The sequence below is a fragment of the Mobula hypostoma genome, chromosome 5 (genome assembly GCF_963921235.1).
Source record: "Mobula hypostoma chromosome 5, sMobHyp1.1, whole genome shotgun sequence".
Lineage (NCBI taxonomy): Eukaryota > Metazoa > Chordata > Chondrichthyes > Myliobatiformes > Myliobatidae > Mobula > Mobula hypostoma.
Genome location: NC_086101.1, coordinates 79,698,268 through 79,712,496, shown reverse-complemented (window position 1 = coordinate 79,712,496; position 14,229 = coordinate 79,698,268). Strand labels below are relative to the sequence as shown.

The window sequence follows — 14,229 nt, the reverse complement described above, 5'->3', positions numbered from 1 at the left end:
CAAGGTAATGAACCTCAGGGATCATACGGTGACATATATGTACTTTGATAATAAATTTGCTTTGAACTTTGAAATCTTAAATTTCAGTTTAAGATCTTAATTTCAGTTTAAAATCATAAATTTTTGGTTAAAGATGTCACTTGCAACAAGGTACAGTACAAAATTTTTGTTTAGTATGCAATTATATAGACCATTCCATTTCATTGAGGTTGTACAATGGAAAGCAATGACGAAGTGCAGAATAAATTGTTGAGTTACAAATAAAGTGCAGTGCAGGCAGGCAGTTTGGTGCGAGGTTTTACTTTACTAGGTTGATAATGAGGTCAAAAGTGCATCTTATCGTATTAGGGGCTGTTCTCACAATTACAGAATAGAAGTTGTCCTAGAGCCTGGTGGTATGTACCTAATGGGAGGTGAATTTGATTCATAATTAGAATCACCTTTAATATCACTGGCTTATGCCGTGAAATTTGTTTTGTAGCAGCAGTATAGTGCAATACATAATTTTAAAAAAACTATAAATTACATTAAAAATACAGTATTGTGCAGAAATCTTGGGCACATATATATGTAGCTAGGGTGCCTGAGACTTTTAGACAGTGCTGTATTTGTTAATATGAAACTGAGAGCAAGTTTGCAAATCTGGCAGGAGCAAATGATGGGAATGGTGAGGGTGGTACACATTGGGAGGGGTGTGGAACAGGTGGCAGAGAAGGAGTGCCAGGACAGGGATGGCACAGGTGTACATACCAGCCCTAAGACTCCAGGCAAGGTCATCTGATTCCAAAAAATTGATTTATTAATCATTACAGAATGTCTCTCTAGTGCTTCCTGATCCCCTTCCCTCTCCCTTCCCCTTTTCTCTGTCTTCTTTCCCACTCTGAGTCCACAATAGAGACCCATATCAGAATCAGGTTTATCATCACTCACATACGTCATGACTTTTTTTGTGATGACAGTACAGTGCAATACATAAAATTACTGCAGTACTGTTCAAAAGTTTTGGGCATCCTATATGTGCCTAAGACTTTTACACAGCTCTCTATGTATGTGTGTCTACATTTACAGAATAGGTAATGTAAAAAGAGAACCAAAAAAAATGGTGAGGTAGTGTACATGGCTTCATTGTCCATTCAGAAATGGAAGGTGAAAAAGCTGTTCCTGCAACATTGTGTGTGTCTTCAGGCTCTATATCTCCTCTCTGATGTAGACATTTCAGTGGAAATGATGCAAGCCCTAGAAGATCTGGGCATAGATATTCTTTTTGAACTGTTTAATGGCATTTATGAGTCTGGTGTATTGCCTGGCAATCTCTTGAAATCAGTGTTTATAACTCTGCCAAAAATTCCTGGAACTATTGACTGTGAAAATTCTAGAACAATCAGTCTTATGAGTCACATAATAAAGATTTTGTTGAGAATTGTTCTGAGTCAAATTAAAAATAAGTTAAGGCCAGAAACTTCTAAACTGCAATATGGGTTTATTGAGGATAGAGGAACTAGGAACGCAATTTTCATACTACGAATGCTTTCAGAAAGAGCAGTTCAGTATCAAAATGATGTCTTTTTATGTTTTATTAATTTCACTAAAGCATTCAACAAAATGCAACGTGAAGAATTATTTCAAATTCTCACTAAACTAAACATAGACAGAAGGGACCAAGAACTGCTTCAAAATTTATATTGGAATCAAACGGTGGCGGTAAAAATTGATGATAATATAAGCTGTTGGACTAAAATTCAAAGAGGAGTTAGATAGGATGCATTACCTCACCGGAATTATTTAATAGCTAGAGCAAAATGATTCTCAGAGAAATAGAAGATCTAGATTGTTAACGTCAACAATATAAGATGTGCAGACAATACCACCGGAATAGCAAGTGCTGCAGAAGACCTACAAATCCTCCTAGACAAAGTAGTACAAACAAATGCAGATTTTGGTCTAACCATCAACTGTATAAAAAAAGAAGAAGAAATGTATGGTAATATCTAAACAGCAGGATACTCCCAACTGCCAATTGTACATCGGTAACCAAGTGATTGAACAAAAGACCAGCTTTAATTACCTTGGTAGCTTTATATCACAAGATGCTAGAAGTAAAGTAGAAATAAAAAGAAGAATTGCCATTGCCAAAACCAACTTGCAAAAAATGAAACCCATTTTTACCAACAGGCACATTTCTATGACAACAAGGCTGAGGCTACTAAAATATTACATCTGCGCAATCTTGCTGTATGCTTCCGAAACATGGACTATAACACCAGAACTCCAAAGAAACTTAGAAGCAACAGAAATGTGGTTTCTTAGGAGAATGCTGAAAATATCATACAGAGATAGGGTAACTAATGAGACAGTATTCCAACATGCCCATACAAAAAGATCTTTAATGAGAACATTAAATGAGAGGAAACTTAAATTTCCTGGGCAAGGTCATCAGAAAGGGAGAAATAGAATGCCTTACATTACAAGGCCGTATGCCTGGGAAACGCGATAGAGGAAGGCAAAAAAGAAAATATATGGGCACTGTGAAAGAACTAACAGATCTAAATGTGCAAGATATCATTGACGCTGCAAGGAATCATTCGATGTGGAGAGCCATGATCACCCAAGCATGTAACACGCAAGGCACATAAAGAAGAAGAAGAAAATGTAGTAATAAGAAGTCCTGGGTGATGGGAGTCCTTAATGATGGGTACCACCTTTCTGAGGCATCACCTTTTGGAGATGTCCTTGATGTAAAGGAGTCTAATGGCCATGATGGCGTTGGCTGAGTTTATAATTTTTGCAGCTTTTTCTGATCCCGTGCAGTAGTCCCTCCATACCAGACAGGGTGGATGGGGCAGTTGGTTATGTTGATTGCTTTACTGGCACAGTAAGAAATGTTGAGAGTCCATGGAGTGAAGATTGGTTTTGTGATGTGTTGAGCTGTGTCCACAACTATCAGAATCAGCTTTATTATTACTGACTTATGTAACATGAGATGTATTGCTTTGTAGAGCAGTACAGTGCAGAAAAAAATTACTATGCATTACAAACTTAATTAATGCAAAAAAAAAAGGAATGGAGGATATGGACTATTCAGAAATCTGATGGCAGAAGGGGAGCAGCTGTTCGTAAATTGCTGAGTGAGGGTCTTCCAGCTCCTGTAACTGTCTCTCCAATGGTAGTAATAAGAGAGCATGTCCCAATTGGTGAGGATCCTTACTAATGATGCTGCTTTCTTAAGGCATCGTCTTTTAAAGAGGTCTTCAGTGGTGGTGAGGGTTGTATCCTTGATGGAGCTGCCTGAGACTACCTACCTCTTCAGCCTCTTGCGATACTGGGGATTTAAGCTTCCATACCAGGTTGTGATGCATCCAGTCAGAATGCTCTCCACTGCACATCTATAGAAATTTACAACAGAAACTTACAAAATTTCAAGGCTCAGCATGTTGATCAGCATCTGCAAGGGTGGGGAGGGGGAAAGGAATTGCAGAGATTGAGTGCAGATCTATCTATCTTTTATCTCCCATTGAACTATGAACCTACCATAGAACATTAGGTCTATATTTTGCATTTGGACAAATGTTCATAATATAGCTCCTTATTGGAATAATGATGTGGCTGTTACATTTGCTACAATATTATGATTACATTTAAAAGCAAATGGAGAGTTTTGTGACTGCTGAAAGGTCTTGAGAAGCTATGTAAGACACATTACTCTTTCTTCAACAAAAATTGTATATTTAAGATTTTTAAATACATGTACTTCTGCTTCTTTCAAGGTTGGCACCAGAAGGTACATGGCTCCAGAGGTCTTGGAAGGTGCCATTAACTTTCAACGTGATGCATTCCTCAGGATAGATATGTATTCAGTGGGTCTTGTGCTCTGGGAATTGGCATCAAGGTGCACAGCTACTGATGGTAAGTGTGGCTTTAATCATAACAATTGTGAAAAGGTACGTGGTTGCCTCTCAATACAGTTAAAATTTACAAGTGGCAATTTACAATAAGCTTTTTATTTTGCTGGAACTTTGGAAATCTAATGCTGGTTTGGTGGTTGTCTTAAAAACTATTATTTTGAACTTAATGCATGGAACTGAGCTGTTCTCATCTGATCTTTGCTGCAGCTTGCACTTATCCCATCAACAGCTGTGCCTCCCACCACATCTAGTTTTACAATTTATTTCCCTGGGTTTGGCCAGCTGCCTTTCAAGTTCTTCCATTCTATTAAGCACAATTGCTTCCTGTGTCAAAAATGCCTTTCTCTCAAAAAAAAGAGATAAGATCCGACTGCATGGAAATGGCTTTAACATTAACTATAAAGCATCCATCTATACTAATAATATTTTAAACTTCTTGCATCTTCATCTACGTACTTTGGGCAATCATACAGACTCCCTTGATGCTCAATTGGAAACTCACTCGCGTGTCAAAAATGTTGAGGTTTCAAATCTCACTGAAGAGCCTTGAACACCAGGGTTGAGTTTGAGGCCAGTTCTCCATTATGATGATGAGGAAGTACTGCACTGATAATTGTTTTACTGATTGAGTCATGTTTGTTCCACTTAGATGAAGTAGGGCAATTATTCCTGGCTAATATTTAGTATTCAATTGTTCTTAAAAAAAAATGACTGTCATTGCTTGGTGAGTATCAAAAGTCAGCGGAAGGTTGTCATATAGAAATTCATAGTCATATATATTATGTTTCCAAAAATGATTGCATGTTAACAGAGAATGCACTTAAGAATGTAGTTTTATTAGCTACAGTGCACATTGGGATAATTAAGGGTTGTGAAATAAGCAAGAGTAATGGAAATTTTTCTTTCTTGGCTCAAGCCCATGTCAACAGAATGTTCCTGCACAGAAAGCTACTAGGACAGCACTGCAATTAACTTGGCGTATTCATCAAAATATTGAAAAACAGACAGTCAGTTTCACAGTTTATCTCTTATTCAGCAAGTTCTTTCACTTTCTTCACAGAATTATACAGCTTAAAGAGCCATCCAACAAGCAAATAGTTTCCCTACCCCCATCCCAACCACTATCTAAGAATTTAAGAATTATTGCTGAACACAACCTTCTGTATTAGGTAATGAAAGTTGTTCAGTTTAGTTATTGGTATCCCAAGTTACGTTCGTTCTTTTGCTTGTCATCATGTTTAAACTTGAAGCATTTTTGTTAATTGTCTTAAGTGTGAGCTGTGTTGACCTGTGAAATATACCAAGTACTACCATTTGACAACAATAATATAGCATGCTTGAGGTCAATTCCATGTTAAAGTAATCACATCTCTAGTGCATTTACCTTTGTAAGCAGTTTCTCACCAGTTAGTTTTGGAAAGCAAGCTGGAGAGGCTCATGACTGAGGTCATTTTATGACCTTGGAAATGCATAGGTAGCGTAAACATGGGTCCTGTAATGGGAGAGTCGAGGACCCGAGGGCACAGCCTCAGATATCCCTTTAGAACAGAAATGAGAAATTTCTTTAGCGGAAAGGTGGTGAATCTTTGCAGTTCATTGTTACAGACAGCTGTGGAGCCCAGCTCATTACGTATATTTAAAGTGGAGGTTGATAAGTTCTTGATTAGTAAGAACGCCAAAGAGAGAAAGCAGGAGAATGAGGTTGAGAGAGATAATAGTAAGCCATGATAGAATGATGGAACAGACTCGATGGGCCAAATGGCCTAATTCTGCTCTTGTGTCTTATGCCTTGTGGTCTTATTCCAGCAAGAAAGAAAAATTCCTTCAGAGTAGTTGAGATTTTTTTAATATACGGGCTCTTGTCATCAATTATCACTTCATTACTTTCTTGATTTTAGCTGTGCATTTTCCAGAGTATAAATAGGAAGTTATCAATTAATGTGTCTTGAAAGGAGAATTATACTGTTTACTTTTTAGCTTGTTTTGTAAATGCACCTTATTATTTATTTGTATAATTTATTTGTTGTGATATTATTTTGTGTTGTGTGGGTGAGTTATATCTACTGTCTGGTGCACCTTGGTCCGGAGGAGCAGTGTTTTGTTTGGCAGTTTACATGTATATGGTTGAATGGCAATGCACTGAACTTGAGCTAGTACTATTATTTTAGATTTCCAATTATCTACAAATACTCAGTAAGCAAGCATTCAAGAAATTTGTGGCATCTTTTGTAAGTATACCTCTTTGAACTTGATGAAGACAGGTCAAAATAGCATAACTGCTTTATTTCCCAATTTGTTGAGCAAATGAATCTCGGTTGTGACTAGATTCAGTAAGCTCATTTAGTACAAACATCTAATCAAAGTAAAATGCAAAATCTGTGAAAATAATCAGAATTCAAAATGCTTTGACAGTAATTTGAATACTGGTCACCAAGAAGCTGGAGGAATGATGCAGCAGCAGTGAGAAAGGAAATAACAATAAATTTTCAAGGGAAATGGCAAGTGACTTGGAAGATGCTTGCAGGTGATCCAAGGTGATCTGTCCAATTGGATGCAAAATCAGCATAAAGTTAGACAGAGGATAGTTGTGGAGGGATGTCTTTCTGGTTGAACATATATGACCATTGGTTTTGTAACTCCAAAACATTAAACTAATTCAAAGGTAGACACAGGAGTCTGAAATGCGAGTCTCACTTTGTGTTTATTTTAAGGAAGGTGTGCATGTTTCGGATGCTAATGTGATAACGTATGTAAGTCATGTATTTATACATTTAACCTGTAATGAATTGCTTAAACAATGCTTAATAAATATATATCTCTCTCTCACTCACACACACACACACACACACACACACACACACACACACACACGCGACAATAAACTGGACTGGTCAAAGAACACTGAGGCTGTCTACAAGAAGGGTCAGAGCTGACTCTATTTCCTGAGGAGACTGAGGTCCTTTAACATCTGCTGGACGATGCTGAAGATGTTCCATGAGTCTGGTGGCCAGTGCTATCATGTTTGCTGTTGTGTGCTGGGGCAGCAGGCTGAGGGTAACAGACACCAACAGAATCAACAAACTCATTCGTAAGGCCAGTGATGCTGTGTGGATGGAACTGGACTCTCTGACGGTGGTGTCTGAAAAGAGGATGCTGTCTAAGTTGCATGCCATCTTGGACAATGTCTCCCATCCACTACATAATGGACTGGGTGGGCACAGGAGTACATTCAGCCAGAGACTCATTCCAGCGAGATGCAACACAGAGCGTCATAGGAAGTCATTCCTGCCTGTGGCCATCAAACTTTACAACTCCTCTCTTGGAGGGTCAGTCACCCTGAGCCAATAGGCTGGTCCTGGACTTATTTCCTGGAAAAGTTTACATATTACTATTTAATTATTTATGGTGCAACTGTAACGAAAACTGATTTCCCCCAGGATCAATGAAGTATGACTATGAGACACACACCCCTTACTCATAATACTGAAATATTAAATGCACAACAGTATAAAAAAGGATTGTCGTTGAGACCTTTTGTTGTTTGTGACAGTGGATATGCAATGGCAGGCATTTAAAGATCGCATGGATGAACTACAACAATTGTTCATCCCAGTTTGGCAAAAGAATAAATCAAGGAAGGTAGTGCACCCATGGCTGACGAGAAATTAGGGATAGTATCAATTCCAAAGAAGAAGCATACAAATTAGCCAGAGAAAGTGGCTCACCTGAGGACTGGGAGAAATTCAGAGTTCAGCAGAGGAGGACAAAGGGCTTAATTAGGAAAGGGAAAAAAGATTATGAGAGAAAACTGGCAGGGAACATAAAAACTGACTGTAAAAGCTTTTATAGATATGTGAAAAGAAAAAGATTGGTTAAGACAAATGTAGGTCCCCTACAGACAGAAAGAGGTGAATTGATTATGGGGAACAAGGACATGGCAATTGAATAACTATTTTGGTTCTATCTTCACTAAGGAGGACATAAATAATCTTCCGGAAATAGTAGGGGACAGAGGGTCTAGTGAGGTGGTGGAACTGAGGGAAATATGTTAGTAGGGAAGTGGTGTTAGGTAAATTGAAGGGATTAAAGGCAGATAAATCCTCAGGGCCAGATGGTCTGCATCCCAGAGTGCTTAAGGAAGTAGCCCAAGAAATAGTGGATGCATTAGTGATAATTTTTCAAAACTCTTTAGATTCTGGACTAGTTCCTGAGGATTGGAGGGTGGCTAATGTAACCCCGCTTTTTAAAAACGGAGGGAGAGAGAAACCAGGGAATTATAGACCGGTTAGCCTAACATCGGTGGTGGGGAAAATGCTGGAGTCAGTTATCAAAGGTGTGATAACAGCGCATTTGGAAAGCGGTGAAATCATCGGACAAAATCATATGGATTTGTGAAAGGAAAATCATGTCTGACAAATCTCATAAAATTTTTTGAGGATGTAACTAGTAGAGTGGATAGGGGAGAACCAGTGGATGTGGTATATTTGGATTTTCAAAAGGCCTTTGACAAGGTCCCACACAGGAGATTAGTGTGCAAACTTAAAGCACACGGTATTGGGAGTAAGGTATTGATGTGGATAGAGAATTGGTTGGCAGACAGGAAACGAAGAGTGGGAATAAACGGGACCTTTTCAGAATGGCAGGCAGTGACTAGTGGGGTACCGCAAGGCTCAGTGCTGGGACCCCAGTTGTTTACAATATATATTAATGACTTAGATGAGGGAATTAAATGCAGCATCTCCAAGTTTGCGGATGACACGAAGCTGGGCGGCAGTGTTAGCTGTAAGGAGGATGCTAAGAGGATGCAGGGTGACTTGGATAGGTTAGGTGAGTGGGCAAATTCATGGCAGATGCAATTTAATGTGGATAAATGTGAGGTTATCCACTTTGGTGGCAAAAACAGGAAAACAGATTATTATCTGAATGGTGGCTGATTAGGAAAAGGGGAGGTGCAACGAGACCTGGGTGTCATTGTACACCAGTCATTGAAAGTGGGCATGCAGGTATTGCAGGCGGTAAAAAAGGCAAATGGTATGCTGGCATTTATAGCGAGAGGATTCGAGTACAGGAGCAGGGAGGTACTACTGCAGTTGTACAAGGCCTTGGTGAGACCACACCTGGAGTATTGTGTGCAGTTTTGGTCCCCTAATCTGAGGAAAGACATCCTTGCCATAGAGGGAGTACAAAGAAGGTTCACCAGATTGATTCCTGGGAAGGCAGGACTTTCATATGATGAAAGACTGGATCGACTAGGCTTATACTCGTTGGAATTTAGAAGATTGAGGGGGGATCTTATTGAAACGTATAAAATCCTAAAGGGATTGGACAGGCTAGATGCAGGAAGATTGTTCCTGATGTTGGGGAAGTCCAGAACAAGGGGTCACAGTTTGAGGATAAATGAGAAGCCTTTTAGGACCGAGATTAGGAAAAACTTCTTCACACAGAGAGTGGTGAATCTGTGGAATTCTCTGCCACAGGAAACAGTTGAGGCCAGTTCATTGGCTATATTTAAGAGGGAGTTAGATATGGCCCTTGTGGCTACGGGGATCAGGGGGTATGGAGGGAAGGCTGGTGCAGGGTTCTGAGTTGGATGATGAGCCATGATCATACTGAATGGCGGTGCAGGCTTGAAGGGCCGAATGGCCTATTCCTGCTCCTATTTTCTATGTTTCTATATTATCAACTTAAACTTGAGTGCAGGAGATGTGGTTAGTACGTTTTGTGAATGATCCAAAAATTGTTGGTGTTACAGATAGCAAGAAAGTTTGTCTTAAGGCAATAAGATATACCTTGTATAGGATAACAGGATATAAATCAGATGAAAAGTGGCTGGAGAATAGGCTGAAGTAATTTTTAGCCTACCAGTGTACAGTGATACATTTTCCAATGTCAAATATGGGTAGAACATGCACACTAAATGATAGGACACGAGGTGATGAACAATGATATATGCATGCTAGTCTTCATAGGTTAGGGCACAGAATGTGAATTGAGATATTATATAGCAACTTTACTAAATACTGGTTATGCTGTACTTGTAGTATTCTGTGTAGTTTTGGCTGCTACATGATAGGAATAATGTGTTTGTGCTGGAGAGAGAGGCAGAGAAGACTTAGCAGGGCGTTGTGAGTAAAGGAGGTTAAGAGTGAGCTGCCAGAAAATTATCAGAAGCATAAATAAGGTAGCTAAGGAGGTTCCTATGGTAGGTAGTGCAGCAAAATGCTTTACCATCCACCGGGGTTCAATTCCCACCACTGACTGTAAGGAATTTGTATGTTCTCCCCTGACCATGTCTGTTTCCTCCAGGTGCTCCAGTTTCCTCCCACGGTCCAAAGACATACTGGTTGGTAGGGTAATCAGCCATCGTGAATTGTCCCATGAGTAAGCTAAGGTTAGATTGGGGGACTGCTGGGCAACGCGGCTCTAAGGGCCAGAAGGACCTATTCCATGCTGTCTCTCAGTAACTAAATAGATAAGCAAACAAACAAAGCTATCAAAAAATTAGAGCACAGATGAGAAGGTTTTTTAAATGGGATCTGAGGGGAATATTTTTACACAGTGGTTGATGCCTGGCACTTGGTGCTGGAGGATTATGGTGGAGTTGGATTGAATGTTTGAGGCATTTACACCGGCAAAGAAGGACCCAAACCTAATGCAAACGGGACAAAGCAGCTGCTATGAATGTGGTGTGTCAAAGCCATGTTAGTTGTTGTTAGAGCTTTATTGTCATTGTGAGGACAATGAGATTGCAGTGCTCCTCCATTCAGTGTAAAATAGCATACTGGCAATTCAATTACTAAAAACACAATGACTGCATTTAAACTAACGTCAGAGTTATTTAGCATGACATCTAAGTTGCAACTGAATTAAAAGCAAACAATTCTAAAATTAACAGCAACAGAAGCTGCCAGTTTTGAGTATTGCACATGCCCATGTTATAAAATGCAATGATTAAATATGAAATAGCATCAGGAATTAAAGCTGATATTTAAGAGTTCTGAAATCAAAGGAAGGTAGCTGCCACATTAAACCTAAATATCGCACATACACATATATTGTGCTTTCAAATTGTTTGTAGTGCCTTGAACTATCCATGGTTGGGGGACGGCATTGTTCAGTTGCATGGCTATCATTGGGGAAAAAGCTGTTTTTCAGTCTGCATATCTGCAGAGGTGTTTCTGTCAATCCTGCCAGATGGTAGAAGATTGAATAAGGCTCGTTTCTATGCTGTGTATCTGTCCCTTTAGTGATAGACTCATTAAGTATATGATAGCCTTCTCTGTCCTGGTTGTAGAGGTAGCTGGTCAGAGATGCTGAAGTCTTGATAGGTTACTCCAATAGATCTTGTGAATGATGTACGTTTTATCCAAATGCCAGTTCTGGGTAGTGGTATGGTGTTGAAGTTAGTCGGGTAAATTGAGTTATTCTGTCACAGTCTGTAGATGCTGAAGAGGCCTCCTGAAATGGCAGCTGCCTTACACAGTGCCGAAAGTGCAGGCTCGGGGCAGTTGACACAGTATTTATGGTTATTATGACTGACACCCACCTTAGCTGATTGGCAAGGCACTCTATAATGGTGCAGGGTGCAGTGAAGGAACAACAGTTAAGTTGCCCTGAGTAGTAGCCCAGAGGCCAGGGTCCAAGTCTCTGGCCTGGGGGAATTTAAATTCCTCAGTTGCAGCTGAAGAATTTAAATTATTTAATAATATAGAATTTTGCAAAGCAATGTCTCATTCTGATCGCCACACAACAACAAAGATGTGATATCACCGGAGAGGTTACAGAGGAGATTCACCAGGATGTTGCCCTGAATGGAGCATTTTGGTTGTGCGAGGCTGCAGAGGCCAGGTCAATTTTCCCTGGAGCAGCGGAGGTTAAGAGGAGTTGTGATTAATGTATACATTAGTTATGAGGGGGTATAGAAAGGATGGACTGCAGGAAATCACAGTAGATAAAGCTAGAGGACATTGGAATTGGTTTATTATTGTCACATGTACAGAGTTAAAGAGAAAACCTTGTCTTATAGGGCAAGAGTTAGGAAATTTAGAAAGGATCTGAGGGAGATCCCAGAACGTCCTGGGATGCACTGCTTAAAAGTTCAAAGTAAATTTATTAATCAAAGTACATGTATGCTATGATATACTACCTTGAGATTCATTTTCTTTAAGGCATTTACAGGAAAAATAAAAGAATACAATAGAATTAACACAAAGCAATAGATAAACAAAGACTAACAAACGACCAATGTGCAAAAGAAAACAAACTGCAGATAAAAAATAATGCTGAGAACATGAGTTATGAAGAGGAGATGTTCTCTGTTTTCGGAAAAATGCACAGTCAAAGGGCTGCCTGAAAATTGAATCTAATGAGTGAAGTTTTCCAAAGTGCCCCCAGCTTGTATTACCTGTATAGGAAATATCAAGGGTCTGACAGGTTAGAATCCTTTGACCAACTGACAGAGCAGAATTGAGCAAGAAGATGAGGGGAGGGATGGGGAAAGGCATGGCAAAAGTGAAAAAGAAAAATCAACTCTAAGCAGTCATTGACATAAATGCAACCTTCATAATGTCACAGAAAAAAAATCAGATCCATGAAACTGCAGTATTTACTTTGGGTAGGTAAATATTAAAGGATAAAGGGTAGTGCAGCTGGTAGAGCTGCTGCCCGGTAGTTCCACTGACCTAGGTTTGATTCCAACCTACAGATTGTGTATTTTTGTTGTGACTATGTATTTCATCCAATTGCTCCTGTTTCCTCCACATCCTGAATGTGAGTGGGTTGCTAGGTTGAGTGGCCATCGTAAATTGCCCCTATTGTAGCTGGATGATAGAATCTGGGGACAGTTGATGGAAAAATGTGGAGAGAATAAAAAATGGGATTAGTAGAAATGCGTGCTTAATGGTTGATGTTGGCTCAGGGTAGATGGGTCTGTTTCCATGCTGGGTATTTTCTCACTTGTAGTTGATATTTCCCTTTTCATTTTTTGCCATGTCTGCCTTTTGCTCAATTTTGTCCTTTCAGTTGTTCAGAGGATATTAAGCTGTCAGTACCTGTGTATTTACCCACAAACACATAACTACATTTTGCTTATTAGCAAGTTATGCATACTTTATATATATTTTGCATCTTGGTATTTTTTGCTTGAGTATATTCAAATCTGATATTAGCAGTCATGATTTTCAAATTCAGGCTTAAAACCTCCTTCTCATGATTGCTAAGTAATAGTTTTTTTGTTAAAAGTGCTAAATACGTTCTTGGATTCACTTAAAAATATTTCCTTTGCAAGTTCATTATGATAAGGATTTTTCAGGACATCATCTTCATTTATCCAGAGATATTCTATTTTGAAGTTTGCTAAATGGTTTCAAGATCTGGTTAAGTATTACTGCATTACTTTAATTACTATTTTACTAATCCTTAAACCAGCATAAATGTAATCCTGCTTTCATTTAGAACTGTCAATGAATGTACTTCTTGTTTGACCCTCAGGGCCAGTAGATGAATATATGTTGCCATTTGAAGAAGAAGTGGGACAGCATCCATCCCTTGAAGATATGCAAGAGGTGGTTGTGCACAAGAAGATGAGGCCTGTTTTTAGAGAATATTGGCAAAAGCATGCTGTAAGTGTATTTATCTGTAGATCATCAGAATCAGGTTTAACATCACTGGCATAAGTTGTTGCTTTTGTGGCGGCAGTACAATGCAATACATAATAGAAAATAGCACAAATTACAGTAAATATATATATTACAAAAATAGAAATAAAAATTGGTGAGCTACTGTTCAAGGGTTCAATGTCCATTCCAAAACTGGATGGCAGAAGCTGTTTCTGAATCACTGAGTGTGTGCCTTTGGGCTTTTGTACCTCCTCCCTGATGATAGCAGTGAGAAGAGGGCATGTCATGGATGGATGGGGCCCTTAATGATGGATGCCGTCTTTTTGAGGCATTACTCCTTGAAGCTGCCCTGGATACTATGGAGCCCAGTAGTCCCATGATGGATCTTACTAGTTTACAACTTTCTGCAGCTTATTTCAATCCTAAGCAGTAGCCCCCCCAACTCCCCTCTGTAGATGCTGCTTGACTTGCTAAGGTCCTCCAACATTTTGTGTTGTCTCATATGCCTCATATGCTGCAGCACTCATAAGTCTTGTTCCCTGCCATTTAAAAGAAGCTCAGTCTGAATATTTTTAGTTGTATGTTTTGGAAGTAATAGGCAGCATTATGGAAGATGAGCTGATGCTATTTAATAATGTCTTAGCGCTGTCTGCAGTCCTGGACAAATATTCATGAGACATGAGTTCAGTTCCCTCCATGACAGCTAGAGA

At 39.3% G+C, this 14,229-nt stretch overlaps 1 protein-coding gene across 2 annotated transcripts in view; it reads left to right on the top strand.

The window, feature by feature from the left end:
- Positions 1-14,229, top strand: part of LOC134346848 (activin receptor type-2A-like) — a 150,377-nt gene that overhangs the window by 127,776 nt on the left and 8,372 nt on the right. For both annotated transcript variants that reach the window (XM_063048599.1, XM_063048598.1), the window contains 2 exons: positions 3,765-3,903; positions 13,392-13,522. In XM_063048599.1, the coding sequence (XP_062904669.1) occupies positions 3,765-3,903; positions 13,392-13,522 (270 nt within the window). The remainder of the gene's footprint in view (positions 1-3,764; positions 3,904-13,391; positions 13,523-14,229) is intronic.